The 19,450-nt window shown below is 38.4% G+C and overlaps 2 protein-coding genes across 2 annotated transcripts in view; one reads left to right on the plus strand and one right to left on the minus strand.

Moving 5' to 3' along the window:
- The window catches only part of rnf13 (ring finger protein 13), a 43,282-nt gene extending 32,584 nt beyond the window's left edge, over positions 1–10,698 (minus strand). Inside the window, exons 1-3 of the mRNA XM_040129113.1 lie at positions 10,508–10,698; positions 6,696–6,968; positions 6,451–6,531 (exon numbers count right to left, since the gene is read on the minus strand). Coding sequence (XP_039985047.1) covers positions 6,451–6,531; positions 6,696–6,809 — 195 coding nt within the window. The 5' untranslated portion in view covers positions 6,810–6,968; positions 10,508–10,698. The remainder of the gene's footprint in view (positions 1–6,450; positions 6,532–6,695; positions 6,969–10,507) is intronic.
- A 3,007-nt stretch (positions 10,699–13,705) lies between these two features.
- LOC120790976 (protein ANKUB1-like) lies at positions 13,706–18,905 on the plus strand. Its single transcript, XM_040129030.1, has 6 exons — positions 13,706–13,817; positions 14,222–14,365; positions 16,138–16,354; positions 16,940–17,054; positions 17,135–18,064; positions 18,465–18,905. The coding sequence occupies exons 1-6, from the start codon at positions 13,728–13,730 to the stop codon at positions 18,544–18,546; spliced, it is 1,578 nt and encodes a 525-aa protein (XP_039984964.1). The 5' UTR covers positions 13,706–13,727; the 3' UTR covers positions 18,547–18,905.
- Positions 18,906–19,450: the final 545 nt, after the last annotated feature.

Raw genomic sequence — 19,450 nt, forward strand, 5'->3', positions numbered from 1 at the left:
CCCACCACTGGGACCAGCAATCACATGAAAATGCTGCTTAATCAATTACACATTAATAATCAATTGAGCGCCACAACAGTTCTTCACGAGTAAATGTACTTTTGGAACGTAACAGTGTGTGCACATAACAAAAATTTTAAATGCAGGACTTTAACTTGTAATTATCTATTATTTTCTAATGTACAACAACTTCTACTTAAAAAAAAAATAAAAAAAAATAAAAAAAATCTGAATATTTCTTCTCCCATTTGTATTCACACACTATAATGGTAAATTGATTACGGTGTTCCCCATCTGATTGCCTTTTACCATCATACACACAACACACGCTTTCACTGTTTTTTAAACCAGGTCATTTTTTTCTCAAATGAGACCTAAGCACCACTGCATCATATAGCACACCACACAACAAAGCAAACTGAGCTGACTCTCCCAACTATTCATACCGATCTAAATTTTCATGATACAGCTGAGTTCATGATACAAATCTAGACTTTAAGTTTTCATCAGTCTCTGTTTTTAGTCTGGTTGATGTTTGTTGAATTTATCAACAAACCAAAACCTATCTGCAGTGTCTACTCCTGGGGAATACAGTATATAGTATATAACTGGGAAATACGGTATACATATCCTTTCTGTGTCTTCAATTCTAAGACACAATTTGATTTTATAGTTTAATTTCAAACTGGCTAGTGCTGTTATGCTACATTTTAACTCAACCTTCATCTCAAAAATGAAACCACTAATATGTACATGTAAGAAATAAAACAAAGCAGAACTGTTGCGAAGTGTGGGTGTACACAGGCTAGCAGTGGCTTTTTTTTTTTTTTAGACCCTGAGGCAACTTTAAACAGCCCCGGTTGTGTAAGTGGAAACAGGGAAGGCTCTGTTTGAAGCTCCGCTCCTTGTGGGGAATCCTCTGGAGACAAACAGGCCTGTGCTGCCTTGTGATGCCAGAGGTTTCTCCAGGCGTTAACACAGCTGCAGTTCTGCAGGACTACAGCATCTGAAGTGAGTTTATCTCTTAATACTAAAACATGCAAATTTTAAAGATGCACTGTGGCTTTTGCCTTGCAGTATGCATGAAATTTGCATGAGTTTTTGCAAGGTGTGCGTCAGTATGTTAAAAGAGGCCTATCATGTTTAACACTGGATTTGCAAAGACCGTACCAGCAGGTGTGTGCAAAAAGAAGTGTGTGGTGGAAAAGAGAAAGGTGATTTAACCTTTATTCTAGAGAAATCTAAATAGCAGCAGACAAACAGTGAGCTCACCACAAAATTTCTACAGAACTTTAGAGTAGGAATGGTAAGAAGTCTGTATTTTTTTTAAACCTTTTCTGTTAACCTGGGACAGTCACCATAACCTGACATCCCCAAAAATGTGATTACTAAAGCCGTTTTCATATATAAACTCCTTTCACCCTTGTGGCACATAACGGGAAATTGTCTGTGTGAGATGCTTTCATACCTACTGGAAATACTCAGTTTGGTTCAGGTGAGGGATGGAGCGTTCAGGAGGCAGGATAGAAACATCATCAACACACCAACTCACTCGCTGTGAATTCTCCAGTCAGTTACCTTCTCCATTCACACACTGGTCAAATGGACAATTACAGGGACTTTGTACTGGGGAGCTGGCAGGGTAAAGTCTGCTTAATGTCCGGTCCAATTAATTCGGACATTTACGTTCACACATACAACTCCTCTGGATAAATGTCTAGAAAACTTCAGGGCCGCAGTGCACGTGTGAAAGCAGCTTAAGATCAACAAACAAGGCAAATCTTCAGCTTGTATCAAGAGGGTGTGAAGATCTTTACTATTGCAGCCTTAATAATGTGGCTGATATTGTGGATGGAATTCCCATTAAAAATTTTCTTTGTGTAGCTGTAAATCACAGCTGTCATCTGAAACAGCTCCCTCCCAAACTCACTCAGATACTGACATAGGCAGCGAATAGGAAAGTAACTTAAGGGTGGACAGATTGAGTTCTGCCCTGAGGGACTAGGGCAGTATGTCTGCATGGCACTGGGTCTCTCTGCCCTGACTAGACATCAGCAGGGAGAGCAGACGTGGAGATTAGATGTGAATTAAAGACAGAGCGGGTAGCAGAGAGACTAAGCCTATTCTCAGCTTTCGTGACACAGAATCTTACATAAGACTAATACGCTCACACACATACACACTCAGCAACATGACTGTGTGCTATAATCCCTGCTCTTTGCCTGGACTGAGGTGAGACGTTACTCCAACGCAACCTAGCTACATGAATATACAGCAGCATGAAAAAGTTTGGGTACCCCTGGTCAAAAGTTTTGTTACTGTGAATAGCTAAGTTAGTACAAGACGAACTGATTTCCAGAAGGCATGAAGTTAAAGATGACCCATTTTTTAAATATTTTAAGCAAGATAACTTTTTTTACCCCCATCTTTTACAGTTTCAAAAAGGGTACAAAACAAAACATGATCAGTCCTTAATAACACCCCCTTTGGCAAGTATCACAGCTTGTAAACGCTTTTTGTAGCAGCTAAGAGTCTTTCAGTTCTTCTTTGGGGATTTTCTCTCATTCTTCCTTGCAAAAGGCTTCTAGTTCTGTGAGATTCTTGGGCTGTCTTGCATGCAGTGCTCTTTTGAGGTCTATCCACAGATTTTCGTTTCTGATGACCCTTCCATGAAGTTCATATTTATGCAGGTGTCGCTGCACAGTAGAACTGTGCACCACCACTCCAGAGTCTGCTTAATCTTCCGGAAGGTCTTTTACAGTCAAACAGGGGTTTTGATTTGCCTTTCTAGCAACCCTACGAGCAGTTCTCTCTGAAAGTTGTCTTGGTCTTCCAGACCTCAGCTTGACCTCCACCATTTCTGTTAACTGCCATTTCTTAACTACATGATGAACTAAGGAAATGGCTACCTAAAAACACGTTGCTATCTTCTTACAGCCTTTTCCTGCTTTGTGGGCATCAGTTATTGTAATTTTCAGAGTGCTACACAGCTGCTTAGAGGAACCCATGTCTGCTGATTGTTGGAACAAGGTTTGAGGAAGCAGACTATTTACAAAGCTTCTAAATTTGCATCACCTGGCCTTTCCTAACGATAACTGTGAACAAGCCGTAGCCCTAACAAGCTAATTATGGTATGAGACCTTAGTAACAGTTATCTGAGATCTCTTAGGGTGCCCAAACTTTTGTAAATACTACACTAATCTTGCTGATTAGCTGTTTAAACTAATGTTTCACCTTTAACTTTATGTCTTTTGGATATTGGTTCATCTTCTACTCACTTAACTATTGACAGCAACAGAAATTTTGACCAGGGATGCCAAAACTTTTTAACGCCACAGATTGGGAATGTGCGTGATTAGTCGACTAAACGATTATACGTTGCTACCCTTGCTAGATGGACCAGAAATACTAGTCAGGCAAACTAATTATTCAAATGTTATCAATATACAATGCCGGTTAACTGTTGCATCTAAGATGTTACATAGCCGCCCGCCACTAGCTGGGACTGCAGCCCTGGCAGACGGCAGCCCCCCCCCCACACTAAGGCCTGGATGTTGGAAACAAGCAAGTAGTTAAGTGGAACAGAAGACATCTCGTAAAGCCAGCACAGTTCAGCAGTATTTGATGTAGAAAATGATCATAAGGTTGTATGTAGGCTGTGTCAGAATAAACTGCCATATAACCACTTGACCGGAGCAGTCTAATTTGTCCCGCCACATTTTCATAATGAATCGAACATATTTTTACACTTGTCATAACAACATAAAAGATCTCTAACGTAATGTTTTGCGCTGCTTTTTCATTATAGAGCTGTGCACAGCGCATTGATTCATTCAGTCCCTCCTTGCCCCGCTCTCTCTGTGAATTTCTAACACATTGAAAACCAACCTTGTGTCATAGTTGGACTGGCCATCGAGAGATATCCTGCCACATCAGGGGGCCAGTAGACCGTCGAATACACTATGCGAAATAGTCGAGTAGTCTGAATTTAAATTTTCGTTCTTTTAAACAGAGAAATTAGTCATTAGGAACATCCCTAATACAGACGGGTGAAAAAATAAAGGGAACACCTGAAGAATGAGTGGAGAAACAAGATGAAAATGCAACAATCCACATCCATAGGGCACAAGAAGTCACTGAATGAGTATGAAAATGGTGTGAATGATATTCTACGGCCTTCACAGTCACCAAATCTCAATTCAACTTTTGACAGATGCGTTAAGACAGCGCTCTCTAACACCACAATCAAAACACCAAATGAGAGAATATATTTTTGGAAGAATGGCGCTCCATCCCTTCAGTAGAGCTACAGACACTTAGAATCAATGCCAAGGAGCGCTGAAGCTGTTCTAGCAGCTCGCGGTGGCCCAACACCTTATTAAGACACCTTATGTTCGTTTTCCTTTAATTTGTCACCTTCCTGTATGTATACTGTATATACATGTAGACTGAGGATGTGAAAAAAATACTTTTTCCCCTCACCACATTGATTAAAAATAGTGCGTGCTAGCAGTTCTTCATTTAACAACCATGTCCTAGATATATCTAAATACGTGAAAGAGGTGGGAATGTATTCACATGCAACTCTGTTTACTATATACCACATTTAAAATACAGTTGGGATACCTGTAGTCGACTATGAACAACTGTGATCACAGCCCTTTATGCAGGCTGTGCGTGAGTGGTTTGCTATACGTGAGGAACAGCACGGTAAAAGGTGCCATTGCATTGGTTAACCATAGGAAAGCTCTAATCTTTAACAAATTCAAAAGTTATTTTTTTTGCATTTTTTCTTTATTGGACAGCAACACTGTGATAGACAGACAGGAAACAGGGAGAGAGAGAGAGTGATTTGTGTTTATATGGTATGTGAATTAACCACTAGGCTACCAGGCCTCAGAACTTTCCACTTAGTCATTTACACACACATATACAAACAGGTATTTCTTGCCACAATGACCTTGAGTAACTATATGAATAATTCAATTCTCTGAGCCTCAACTACCTTTATGAATTGTAAGCTGGCCACGCTCCCTTACAAAGTGCTTGTTCTGAAATCGTAAAACTGTAAAATGTCACATCTCTCTCTGATATTACATCATTTTTTAGACAGAAATTGTTTAAAGAGAAATCACGTTGCCACCGGTGTTACTTCCCACTACTCTCTGCTGAAGATAGGTGGTGGTAAATGGGAAAGATGTGTTCACCTTAAGCGTCTTCAGGTTTCATTGTGCAAGACAGACACTGACAATCATCTCAGAGCTCTAATTCCTAAAATGTCCAATGGGGTCAGAACTCGTGACAATGCCAAAATTATGCTGTGGTACTGTCACACTGGCGTAATGATGCTAAACGTAACATCATTATATGCAGATAAGTGGCAGTAATTATGAATGTCAATATACAGTACTTAACCAATACATAAACACAAACACAAAACAATACACAAAGCATTTCGCCATCAGCTTGCTTCTATGTGCCAAAAGCCTTTGTAAAACAACAACTGGGCTCTTGACTGTGGGAAACACCACAATGACCAGCTTAGATAGCAGACATGAATCATCCCCTCTGTTTTTGAGCTTTGTGGATTAACCAGTATGTCGGTTGCCGGGTATGTGTATGTATGTGTGTGTGTGTTTTTACAAAAATATCAAAACAACACACGTTATTACTATCTACAACACAGAGCAGCACTGTTTGGGAACAGTCTCATTACATGTTGTTAAATTTTGCTGGAGCTGCACGAAAGTCCAGCCAGAGTCTAATTTGACACATAATACACACACAGACACACAGAGACACACAGCATCAAGACACAGCATCAAGACACAGCATCAAGACACAGCATCAAGACACAGCGGTATCATTTAAAATGTAGTTGTTGCCCAGTGCTGGTCCTTGAATTAAAAGACTGGTCAATCAATTAGAGAGTGATAGCAGGTAATTAACCGTTTTTTATGTCCAGTAGTGAGGCTACAATTTGTTTACAACTCAATACAGACTGCATCTTTAAGTCGCTGTAAAAACAAATACACATCACATTCACAAAGAGATCACGTATACATTTTTGCATAAACACTTTTTTCCTTATTTTCTGCTCATTCAAACTGTAAAAAAAAAAAATATATATATATATATATATATATATATATATATATATATATATATATATATATATATATATATATATAATTTTTTTTTTTTTTTTCACAACAACGATACCGAGCCAGGAATATCTCCTTCCCCTTTACCCATTTTCTTTTTATTTTTTATTTTTTCATGATTAAAGTTTAATTCAATGGAGCTGTAAAGTGGAAATGTGCTGAAAAACAAAATCAAATCTGAAATCAAAAAAACCTTGGAATGATTTGTAGAGACTTGCCATTAAGTCTACGAGCAAACCAGCTCACTAGCTTGCCAGACACACATTTTTGACCCTGCTGTACTCACCTTCAGTCCTTCGCTGGGGAGACGATAGCCAAACCGTGCAGGCAGGTCATCAAAGTTCTCTGTTTTGTTGTCAAATGAATACTGAAAGATGGAAAAATAAGTTTAATTACTTTGGTGTCAAATATATATAACGGAGGCTGATGCATCATCAAACCAAATGGATAAGATCTTCATTTAACCAATTAATACATTTAGAGACTACAAAACAGCTGAGCCTGACATGCATTGTGTGAAGGAATACTCACAGCAGCGATGTCGGCCTCCACAGGAAGCAGGTTGAGGAAGGCGAAGAGCTGAACAGTGAAGATGGTGTAAATCTGCGTGGCCGACAGCATCAGCATTCCCAGGGACAGAAGCATCTTGGCATCACGTTACAACCCCCAGCTGCTATGCCACTCACTCAAGAACATACACAACCATAAACACACACACACACACACACACACACACACACACACACACACACACACACACTGGCCTGCAGTGTAACCCCTATGCACCGCCTGCTGTTGTCACACCTAAAAAAAAGAGACACCAATTTATGTGAATATTGTAAAGCCTTCAGTCACTCACACTGATAAAAAAGTTGAAATTTCTTGACTAAAATGTATAAATTTCCATCAAATCCCAATTCCCAAGTGAGGTACAGGTACCTTAAAAGGTTCTTCATTCTTGTAATGCAAACACCCACAATTAAAACATTTATTTATCTTAGCTGTAAGAACAGATAGAACCTGGAGCACATAGTATCTCACAGGCTAGATCACATTATTTTAACCTACTGCAAGCTGATTTACAGTAGGTATTCTTGAAGCGGATACACATTAAGCAAACATTAAACAAGGGTAATGTAATCTCCTGCACTAATTTTTCTTCTGCAATTTTCTTCAACAGTGACATAAATTATGTATTATTGATTGCTTTTTTCCACAACGAGGTCTAGGCTAGCTATGACACAGCAAATTTAAGGTTTTATAGTTGGTTGAGTGTCTGTCTTTACTGGCGTTTTAAGAGAAAAAATGTCATGCTTAGACAGCTTTGTCAAACAGATTAGCTGTTCTGGGGTTCAACTGTCAACGCGCTGGACCATTTAGTGTTACTTTCAGATGTCTGACTCTGATTGTTGCAGAAGTACATGGCTTGTAATATTCCAATGCTTCATCCTGGATAATCTAAAGACCAGGAGGTCTTTAGATTATCCCACTCCACATGTGTATGTCCTCTACAGGTAAGTGTTTAGTGGCATTTCATCTTGTAGAACAAGATTTGGTGAACACATGAATCATTAATTTTGATATTATATTCAATCTTCTGCAACAGTGTCAAAGAACTGAAATTTTGGACAATGGCATAAACTGGAACAGTTTTTCAGGAGAAGGTTGAACGTATCAAATGTCAACCACAGCACCTCCCCTCTCTACCTGAGAAGTGCTGTGAAGCTGGCTTTGCGGATATACACTTTGAATTCTTTTGTATTATTTGTATTCTACTCTCTTTGGAGACGACAAAAGACCTTAGAAAAGCGCTGAGCTGAAATTTGAGACAACTGTCCTTTGAGTACACTTTCATTAAGCTAGTGCCTTGGCTGAGTGTCAGGACTATCTTGCTATTATATTTTTCTATATTTCTTAGCTGGCCAGTTGCCTCGTAAGGACTAAATTGAGCTACAGGCCTAAAATCACAGCATAAGGGGTACAAGCTCACTAAGTGGAGGGAAGCACATGATCAGGTTAGGAGAAACCAACAGCTAAAGGCTTGCCAAGCTTTGGACCACTAAGCCATGTTGTCAAGCTGCAAAATAGGGAAGAAGTATTTGAGGATTACTCTTTGTTTGCTGTGTAAATCTGAACGCCAATAAGGAAGAGAATAGGCTGGATGTGGTCATTTTAGTACCCAAGATTGCCAGTCTTTTATTGGATATTGGATTTCATTGCAATGCCACCATGAGTGTAGTTTACATAAGTGGAAGCTACCTATTGTTTTGTAACACTGATGCTTAAAAAAGATGTGGACATCTAAAAAAAAAACAAACAGCTTTAGTAGTACCTGTCCTCATTTATTACTAAACAGCACACTGTGTCTACACATTTGTTATCACTAAATTGTTTAAGCTCAGACATAGACACGTGTTATATTCATTCTGTCAAGAAGTTTTCACATAAATTTGTTCTTTTTTTTTTTTTTTTTTCTTAAAAAGGTAACCCGTAAGATTCTCACTGTTACATTTTAGCCTCAAGCTACATAATTTTATCAAAATATCTTTTGGAAATGCAATCCCTAAACAAATCTGTGTAAAACGGGAGTGAGGCTTCATTATGTAACTTTCTATCCCTACTGTCCTAATGCTGCTACTGCCATTTCCCTCAAAACAAGGTCTTACATACTGAGCACCTCATGTTCAGCATGTTGTTCTGAGAGCATGGCCTCATTTCCTCCATTATATGAAAACATCATAACACAAAAGAAATTTTTATTAGAGAAATGTAGTATCTTTCTTTGCTTCCTTTCCATCTTCTGTCTTGTTAAAAGTATGTGGTACCAGCCATCTAATTATCATCACCAAAAAAAGGTGCAGGGGAAAAAAGAAATTTCTTGTGTGCAGAGTGAAGTCATATTTTAACCCATTTCTGAAAGTGCATCATTTATTCACTCATAAAGAGATGGCAAGTGGAGATGGGTGACAAAATTATAGGAAAAAAATAATATAAATTAATTAATTGTCTTATATATATAATATATCTATGACAACAACATCCCACTTTTCATGCATTCATTCATGCACCAGTGTATCATAATTCTCAACGTAAAAAAAAGTGATTCTTGCTAACTCGAGGACCATCGAGAAACAATAAATAATTAAAAAATTAATTATAATAAATAAATTACAAATAAATATTCTATTCGAGTATACATATTTTTTATAGCAATACTGATATATATCATAATTACACTATATTTTCTGGAAATTTGAATCGCTTGAAATGGATTTGAAAAAATTAACAATTATTTTCAGCATCAATAAGTCCGCTGATTATTTCCTCAACTTATTTTTTGATCAATTAAACATCAGAAAACAGTGATAAAATGTTTCATTTAGTCTGACCAACTATCATTTAAGTACAATAAAAAAAAAAAAAATAAAAAAAAATAAAAAAAAAAGTAGTGAATCTACTTGTTTGAGAAGCTGAAACCAGAAAATGTTTGGCATTTTTGCTTAAAAAAAAAAGGCTTAAACAAATAACCGATTATCAAATTAGTTGCATATTGATTTTGTTTCGATCAATCAATCGTCTAATAGTCACAGTTGTACAATAAAACAGTCCTGCTCAGTGATTTGAAATTTTAAAGGGAGAGCCTTTTCAATTTGCCATATTTGCACTAAATGTCAGTCAAGAGTGGAGAATCACAGTCATGTCTTCACAAATGCTACTATGACCTTTAGGACGTTACATGTTTTTGCTTGATTTAAAAAAAAAAAAAAAAAAAAATGCAAATTCCAAGAATTATTATTAAATAAGATGCACAAACTATGTGGCAGGACAGTCAGAGATAGAGACTCTACCTTAAAACTGGCTGAAACAGAGTCCTCTTAATGACAATGGAAAAAAAAGTCAATAAACATTTCTCAGACAGCAGTGAGCAGAAGATGACTTAACATCAAGTGACAGAAATCACATTTAGAGGAAATAAATATACGAGGTAATAGTAAGATGCCTAAATTGACAAAGCAGTGTGACTGTAGAATAAATGAGCAAGTAACAAAACATGCAGCTGGCTATAAAGCTGCGTTAAACTTTATAACCCCAGCTCTCAGTGACTATGCTGGGCTAAGGTTTACACACTGAACAGTTTTTACAAATACAGCCGGTAGCGTTACTGTCATACAATTTGAGATAGCTGCGGTTTTTTGGGATGTATTTACACATATAAATAAATCAGTGATGTGGCGAGTGACACCTTAAAAGGTGTGCAGCTAGCAACAAAAAAGAGACCGTCCTGTACGCGTCTTAGCGCGATGCTAACACAGGTAGCTAGCCTGCTCTTCGTGGCTGTTTACCTTTATTCCTGCCAGGAGGTTTAGCTTGTCCGGGAATTTAGCTGCTGGCAGGGACATCGCTCTCCTTTACTATGCGTCGCATGAAGGAAACTGCACGACGGCGAAGATTGTGGCTGTACTTCATCCCGTTTGGGCGGCGGGTCGGAGAGTGTGAACATGAACACTTTAATCCGCTAGCTTCTCCTCTCATGTGAGAGCGTAAACTTCCGCCACGTCCTCCGCCCCAGGTTTGGTTTCTGATTGGACGACATATGTGTCAATCGTCGTGTTACGGAAATGACTCCAGACAAAAACAGATCCACGTGATGACCAAAACAACCATTTACTGCCCCATGTGGTCACATGAACAGAGCTAATCTGTATTCAGAGCTTTATTAGAGCTGCCTCAGTGCATGATGTGGTTAACTGGCTACAGGGTGGAATATTTAACATGGAAAAAGTGTCTGCTCTTTTTCATTAGCACAAATGTTGTCACCCTCCTCCTCAAAAAAAGTGTTGAACACAGTCTACACTTTTAAATCTCTAGCCCCCTCTATAGCCCAGTCACTCAATAGGCATACTCAGATGAAAGGGAAAAAAATACAAATATGGCTATCATGTCAGTGGGAGCGTTAACTGAGTCAAAACCTTGAATCAAAAAAGTGAAGTGTTCAAAACTAGCCCATGCAAATCAAGGTTGATGATGAAAACAGCATGAGTAGACTCAAATCTGTGCTCATGTTATTTGGGGAAAGAAAGCATGAGACCAATTTGCTTTAACTGCGATAAAACAATTGCAGTTTTGTATAGTACACCACTACATTCAACACCAAACAGGCCCATTTTCATATGTTTTAACCCCAGAGCTCAGAGGTAAGAACCACAGAACTTCACCGTCTGATGCTGTGACATCAAGCCACGAGCAGAATAATAGTTCAAATCAATGGAATCAGTCATTTCGACTACAAATACAGTGAAAAACATATAGTACAGCAAATTCACTAATGCAGACTTTTTTGTGTCCAACTTTCAAGACTTAACCACACACTTCACTTGTCACTTCCACCATTAATAGAGAAGTGTGTTTTGTTCACATAGTTCTGGAGGTTTTCAAAGTTAAATATCAGTCACTAAATGAATCTTTTCTGGGCCTGTGACACTGTGGAAATTTGGGAAGTGGACCTTTAAGACCTGTACCTGAGTACCATGCTCTACAGTAAACTGCTTGGATCTTATTGTCAGGGAATAATATGTGTATGATCAGCATTTGGTTGTAATCTAAGTTCAAGCCTTTCTATATTGAAGCAAAAGACCAGAGGTGGAAAACAGTGTCTATTTACTAGGGTACGTGTGTATCATCCCTCTGGAGTACTGCATGCATGATACTTGTGTAGATAATTGTTACTTTGCAGCATAAAGCTTTACATCCGGCTGGTGGACTAATGTGGTATATTTATGTACCGAATTAGTCCACCACAATAAATTTAGTGGAAACTAAGTATATTTACTCAAGTACTGTACTTAAGTACTTCTACTTTATTGGACTTTTTACCTATATGACAGTTTTAATTACCAGTTACTTTTCAGATATACATTTTACAAACAAAATTATAAATTATGACAATAAATAATTAATTTTTACGGAATAGACTACTAAAGCATTAAAAAAAAATTTGCTCCACCTCCACTAACTAAAACATCAAAGTACCACTTAAATACTGAATACAAAAAATCAAATGAATTATGCAATAATATAATAATATAGCTCTAATGTTGGAAATAATGCATGAATAGTACTTTTACTTTAAGTACATTTTGTTAAAAATACTTCTGCCGTTTAGCTTACGTAAAGTTTTGAGTTCAGGATTTTTACAGGTGAAACTTGAAGAAAAAAAATTTTAGGTTCAAAGTTCAATTTATTCATCCAAAGAAATCAGTTACAGTTACAGTGCTCCTTCCTTATCAGCCAACAGTGGCTGCAGAACATAGAAATAAATACCAAGAAAGTAGAACCATAGATAAAACAACATCAGACAATAGTCCACAATAAAAACTGTTAGAATAAAAGAAACGTTAAAAAAAAACAGCATAAAAAAGTAGACCTACAATTAAGAATAATTAGCTCGAAACTAGAATCATGAAAAACTAGACTTAAAATCAAAAGATCAGCTTGATAAAAAGGAGTGAGTGTGGTTTGCCATGGGAGCAATAATATCTCTATATTTAGATTTCATTTGCGTTCTGATTTGTGCACAAAGAACAGAAATCATCACAACTTGCAGGTCCTGCTGCGAGCCAAAGTTGAACACAAAAATGCAGCGGACAGCTTCAGACTTTAAAAGGTCAAATGCAAATTAGCAGTCCCTTGTAAAACTTTATAGAAGAACCATAAAAGTCTATCAAAGAACATTTCCAATTACTGTAACATTCTTTCAGCACAGCCTGAAACCGGAGGGTAGTCTTTTTGTTTCACGATAAAAGGCAGAGTGAAGAACCCACGTAAGACTGTGTTGGGGTTGCCAACTTGGGTCCCATATGCTAAAACTGTACCCAAACACACTCGCATTTTGGATTTAAAAACATTGTAATAAGTGATTCTGATCGCTGATCGCAGTCCACTCATTAAATGATATAGAGCTACTTCATATGGTAACCTTGGAACAGAATCAAGTCATTTGAGACTTGTTGTGATAGAGAGGTATACAGATTATTGTACCTCTCTTTAACATAAAATAACCTTGCATGTTTATAATGGAGGCTCAATCCCAGGTGTGTTTTTTCTTTTTTAATTCGATTTTTAATTTTTCCCAATATAACCACCAACATTCTTTTCATCCTTTTCATTTATTTCATCTTCGTTCCTTGCACTTTGAAATTTTCCTGCTGAACATTATTTGAAGGATTCTATGCTTCTCTGTGGTGGGAAAAAAATTTCCCAACTGTTAGTGAAACCTTTTGAAAACACAAATGGATAATCGCCACGTCACCAAGCCAAAAAGAAACATTAATCAGCTTCAGCACACTTAGCAATTTTTTGAAGGCGATTATTAAATAATTTGGATTTAAAGTATTGGGTTGACTTGTTAGATCCCAAGAGTGGTTGTGCTTTCCCAAACCTCCACCCAACTCCTGCCTCCTCCCCACAATGATTCTGCCTGTAACAAGACACCCCACATACACTCCTCAGTCCGATCAGTGCGCCAAAGGGGAGCCAAACAGACGAAGGACGGACGTCCTGATCATGAGGGTCTTCGTCTACTTCGACGGCTCCTGTGAGCCTTTTGACATCCTTCCAGAACAGACTGTGGGGGCCATGAAGCAGATGGTGAAGGTAATAAAGGCTCTACTTAGGGTCCAAGTTTTGAATGCATTTTGAAAACCTGTGTGATTATTTGAATTTTTTACTAGAGGGAAAAGAGTGTTTGATAGATTTATGACATCTTTGGTATAATGTTCCTTGTAACCGTAAAATAGTATGCTTTGCAAAATATTTTACATATGTATTTACGTGTACATCCACTGAAAAAAACACTGGCATAGGACCGTCAGTGTCAATCTATTAGTTATTAGTTTTATTACATGTCAAAAAAAAAGCAACACTGGAGATTTTTTTCTTCAGTTCACCTGGCAAAACAAATGCAGCCACAGTCACTGCACATGGTCTATCACAAACTTACTTTCTTGGTCCGTACTCTGTCAGGGCTCCATACATTTCCAATCCACTCCTTTCTGTAGGAAAACTTTCTTGTGCAACTCTCCGATGACAAGCAGGTCTGGCACTACCTAGAGCTGAGCTACGGTGGTGCTGCTCTGCAGGACAGCTGGGCTCTGTGTGACGTGGGCATCACCAGTGGCAGTGCCATCCGATGCCTGATAAAGGTATCAAAACATCAAAAGAATTCAAAGATTAGAAGCTGTGTTTGGATTTACAGCAAATACAAACAGCCTACAATGATGCACTTTGGGACACGATGCTAAAGTGCATCTTTGCTTTGTGTTTCAGGCACTTTTTTTTTACAATTGCTTGCACATAAAAGTGCTGATTCAGGTATTTGTATTAAGTTTTATTTATATAAAAATGGTTAAAGGATAGATGTTAATTCAGCCAAAAAAACATTTTTTTCTTGGAATGAACAAAGAAATTACAAAAACTATCTAATATTTAGCATTGTGTTGTTAATAGTTCTGTTGAATGCTGTGCGTGGAGAAACAATAGAGATGACAGGATGCTCTTCCTAATCTGTGTAAGTTTTAGTGTTTTAAATTATTGTGACAGGAAACAGCTGATTAAATGGGCACCTCAGGGTCCTTTCATGTAAAACTTAACCAGAGAATTTTGCCATATTTTAAAAAGAAATGTGTTTAATTTTAAAATTAAACGAGTCAAAGATTGTATGAAAGTGACAAACTACTACTGCTGAAAATGGTAGACATGTAGTGCCTTGCTCAGCAATGCCCCAGTAGGGTGGATGCTCGCTATCACAGGAGCTGGAACTCACCACATATAATCACTAATGACAATTCACTTCAAAAACACACAGTTTTTATTTTTTTCTTGTTAGGGCAGCTATAATTACTATCTTAGTGTATGCTTATTCATAAATGCGACAATTTCTCATCAAAGACATCCATCTGACAGTTAGTGAATTTAATGTCGGACTGGTGCGCTAATACGGAAAAAGATGTTCCCATGTGAGCAGCAGCTTGGAGGGTAACGAGTTTATGGCTGTCTGAGATCTTTATTTTTTGCCCATCACTTGGTTTTTAGTATTAGTAGTCATTCCAGGCTCATCCCTAGGCAACGTTGTGTAAAACTTGACAGAAGTAAGTGTGTATGTGTGTGTGTGTGTGTCCCTTCTCAGCTTTTGTCTCTCATAAAAATAGTTGTTTTCTACAGCCCTTATAGTGTTTCCATCCAGTTTCACTCTCCGGACTTTTGTATGTCTTGGTCTGGGTCACCTTGTTTTGACATTTCACGTCTTGTTTATTTCAAAGATACATTTTTGCCCACTTTAATGAGCAACATGCATTCAGTCAAAATCCTTTGCATGCACATTTTCTGTTGATCCTTACAAATTATTTTTACTTCTGAAACAATCATTTCAATTTCTGTTTTCTCTCAGCAAAGTTATCTAGACAGTTCAGTACATACAATGTATTTCAATCTTTTCAATAAGGTGGTACTGTACATACAGTAATCTCAACAACAGAGTCGCAGCAGACTCTACTTTTGCTGAATTTTTTACATTAAACAAAAAGACAGACACTAGTTATAAAATAAGATTTAAAATTTTCCCGTGTTAAATTCCAAACTATTTAATGTAAAACTATTTGAGCTATAAGGTAATAGTTGGTTCATGGTGGTCATGGAATATCTTTCATCCTAGTACAGTGGCCACAAACAAATAAAATAAAATGTAATGAACTAAAAAGTAAAAATGTGAAATTGACACACGTAGCTCTGACTCATACAGTAATGTACATTTTAAAGTTTTAGATGATGATAGAGGGTTCTGTTTTAGCATTAGTACCCCTTCAGTGGGATGTGATACTTTTTTAGATAAAAACAAGGATTGATCTTGTGACTTAAGTTACTTTGATGTTTGTCCTATTAACTGCAAGGCTGTTGTGCAACTATAATTATTTTTCAGAGTGAGAGAAGGCCTGTGATGCATGTGTTCAATGCTGTGACAGGAGAAACCTTACCAGTCACGGGAAGTGAGGCTCTCCTGCGTATGTCCGTTGCTAGATTGAAAACATTGTTGTCCGTGCAGAGTGGCCTCCCTGTCAGCACCTTCAGACTGAGCATACTTACAGATGTGCAACTCTATGACTGCAACCAGCTGCAAGACTATGCCATTGAAGGGGGTATGGTGTGCTTTCAGTCTGTGCTGCTATGTGACTGACGTGTCTAACTCTGGCGAATTATTAGGAAATTTGTGGATCGCTGAGTAACATTTGAATTGATTCAGTGAAAGGTTAGATATCTTGTATTTTTCTTGGCTTATGAGTAACTTCATTCTTTTAAAATGCATAATGAACGCAGCCTCTATCTGTGCTGAATGGTGGTTGGAATGAACTTGGTGTTAGGTATAGAGAGCTGAAGTTTTTGAGAGACCTTTTTGAAAAGTTGGAACATATTCAGAATTAAACGATTTACTGTTCTAAATGGTAAAATTTGATCATCTTGGTAAGATAGAATAAGGCTTTATTTTGTTAGCAGTTATGGTCACATATGTTCACAATGCTTCATTAGCTACATGGGCAGTATCGACAAGGAATATGCCTAAAAGCTCCAGTATGATAAAACAAAATCAGTTTTTTTAACTTAAATATTACTTTGCATACTAACTGTTTGCATGCAGCTGACAAATTTAATGTTTAAAAGAGAATAAAATTTGAATGAAGTTGATTTAATTTGAAGTCCAGGCAGTTGTTTGTTCTTTAACATAGGCACTGCTCTCCGTATGGACACGTGGGATGGGTGGGTGGAGTTCCTCCACGGTTGCCTCCTGGGCCACAGACTGACAGTCCAGAGCCACCTATCAGAGGAGAAGCTTGTGATGAGGTCAGAAAGTCAGAGCGCAGTCTTACAAACAAAACATTTTATTCAGCTTACATCGAGTGAAGCTTTCCTCTTTCTTCCAGGTTTCAGCTGAGGGTGGCGCTCTACATTGCTGCCTCTTTAGGCCACCTGGACCTGGCTGGCTGGCTGCTGGAGAGGGGGGTTCATGCCGAGGAACCAGTGGGAGTCCATCCGTACCGCCAGTGGTGCCACCAAACCGCCCACCGAGACGCCGGAAAGTGTCCCATCCATGTAGCTGCGGAGAGCAGTCAGCTCCTAATCCTCAAACTCTTCATCACCAGGAGCCTTTTGAACTTGGCTTGTCAGGACCCTGGTGGTCGTGACCCTTTGAAAATTGCCATTCAGCATGGTCACAGGGATTGTGTGCGCTACTTAGCCAACAAGCTGTGCTCAGTAGTATCCCTGCCAAATATGTCCCTGCCCATGCGCGTATACCTCCAGATGAAACGCTGGGTGAGTTTGGCGCAGAAGAGAGTGGCCTCCAATCGATGCCAGTACACCACTGCTCCACTCAAAGCCAGGGTGGGAGACATGTTGCTGGTAGATGGCTTCAACCAGCCACAGATGTCTTCCAAATCCAGGAAAACTGAGCCCAAACCAAGAAGAGGAATCAGACCCAAAGCTTTGCAACACTTACCACCTATTAGCAACTTACTTTCAGTATCACACCTCCCCTCCAAAAGGGCAACACCCCAACTACCCAGCCTGCAGTCTGTGAACCCTGGTGTCTTTAAAGAGACTCATAAAAGGTGTAAGCAGGACATAAAACATAGAGATGATGGCGCTTTGGATAGAAAAAAGGAGGAAGACAGCATTCCTTGCAGGGGCAAGTTTGTGCTCCCTCCAGTTACCAGAGAAAGGCTTCCCAAACCGGTGTTTGTTTGTTCATCACCAAACGCTTCCAACATTCTGACTGCATCTCTGGAGTCCTTCTCTCAGCACTGTGGCCGAACACCGAGAGAAAATGCCATATACTGCTTGAGTTTAGCCAGGTCTCTGTATTTTCTACTGTGTATGTTCATGTGTATGGTGTACAGTAACTCACTCTAGGTGAGTAGGTGCAATAGAAAATTGGTTTACCTTGTAAAAGAGAAAGATGTGGCTCTGTATCTCCAGCTTCCAACAGAGGTAATGTAGAAGATATAAGGGACATATATGGAGAGTGGGCAGCAAAGGGGGTTGATGTGAACTGTATAGATCTGGAGAAACACTGGCACTAACTAAACCACTGACATAGAACAGAGCCTATTGGTTGGATCATTTGTTCACTGTAGTAACATATCAAAATATTACTTAATTAGTTCAACAATTATTTATAGATGGTGAGTAAATGCTATACATGTCAGCTTTAAATTATTGTGCATAATTATTATTTTTTTCTTTTTGATATAGTACCTTCACAGAGAAACCTTGGTCGAAGCAGCTGAGCATAGCACGGACTTTGGTCAGGAAGCACGTCCACTCCATGGCCTGATACTCATTGATCCCATCAATACAGATGTGTCGCATCCACATCTGTCATCCATCAGCCCGACTGCATGTGGATCTCCCATCAGCTGCCTCAAACAGCAGTGGACAATGAAGAATCCTTCAGAGTGACAACTGAGGAGTGTATCTCAGGCTTAGTGTGTCATTAAAAATGAAACCTTTCTGCCTTTATGTGCTTTGACAAATCTCTGCCTTTCATTACTCTTCATAGAAAGACAGAGTGATAGATAGACATTATGGATATAGACATATACATATTTTTTTTCTACTCACTTACAGGAAGTTAAATAATTCATGCATGAAATTTTGTGTAGGACAAAAGTGCAAGCAAGGACTGGCCTTAGTTAAAATGACTTGCCTTATGTTGAAATTCAAGGCTAAGAGCTATAACTTACAGTCTGTACTATTGTATATATACTAATGTATATTAAATAATGTGTTGATAAAATCTTTACCATGTGTACACTTGACTGTGCTGGAACCGTTATCTGTGACTAAGACCAAAAATTAAATTAAAATGAAGCCCCCCCCCACTTAGATACGGCATCAACCCCTATTCCTGAATCACAAAACCCCTTAACCAAATCTTTTTACTTTTCTGGTTTTGCTTTGCATTTCATCTTCTCACTTTCATATAACGTCTCTAATCAGCCTTTAGCTGCAGAAATGTTTTGCTTCATTGACTGGCTGCTTGTAATGTTTGTCATTTGGCTAATTACTACTGAATTAGTAATTACTAATTAGTAATTACTTAACTCATTCAAGACCTGAAATACTGCAACGTAAATGTGTGCACTCAGGTACTGGTGCCAAAAACTCATAGGACAGAGACTGAGTGATGAAATTTTAATGAAATATTAGTATGGCAGCACTATTTGATGGAAGGGGTG

The sequence above is a fragment of the Xiphias gladius genome, chromosome 6 (genome assembly GCF_016859285.1).
Source record: "Xiphias gladius isolate SHS-SW01 ecotype Sanya breed wild chromosome 6, ASM1685928v1, whole genome shotgun sequence".
In the NCBI taxonomy this organism is placed as follows: Eukaryota; Metazoa; Chordata; class Actinopteri; order Istiophoriformes; family Xiphiidae; genus Xiphias; species Xiphias gladius.

Coding starts and splice junctions, on each gene's coding strand:
- LOC120790976 (XM_040129030.1), top strand. CDS start 13,728: ATGAGGGTCTTCGTCTACTTCGACGGCTCCTGTGAGCCTTTTGACATC. Junction 13,818..14,221: donor CCATGAAGCAGATGGTGAAG/GTAATAAAGGCT, acceptor TCCTTTCTGTAG/GAAAACTTTCTTGTGCAACT. Junction 14,366..16,137: donor CCATCCGATGCCTGATAAAG/GTATCAAAACAT, acceptor ATTATTTTTCAG/AGTGAGAGAAGGCCTGTGAT.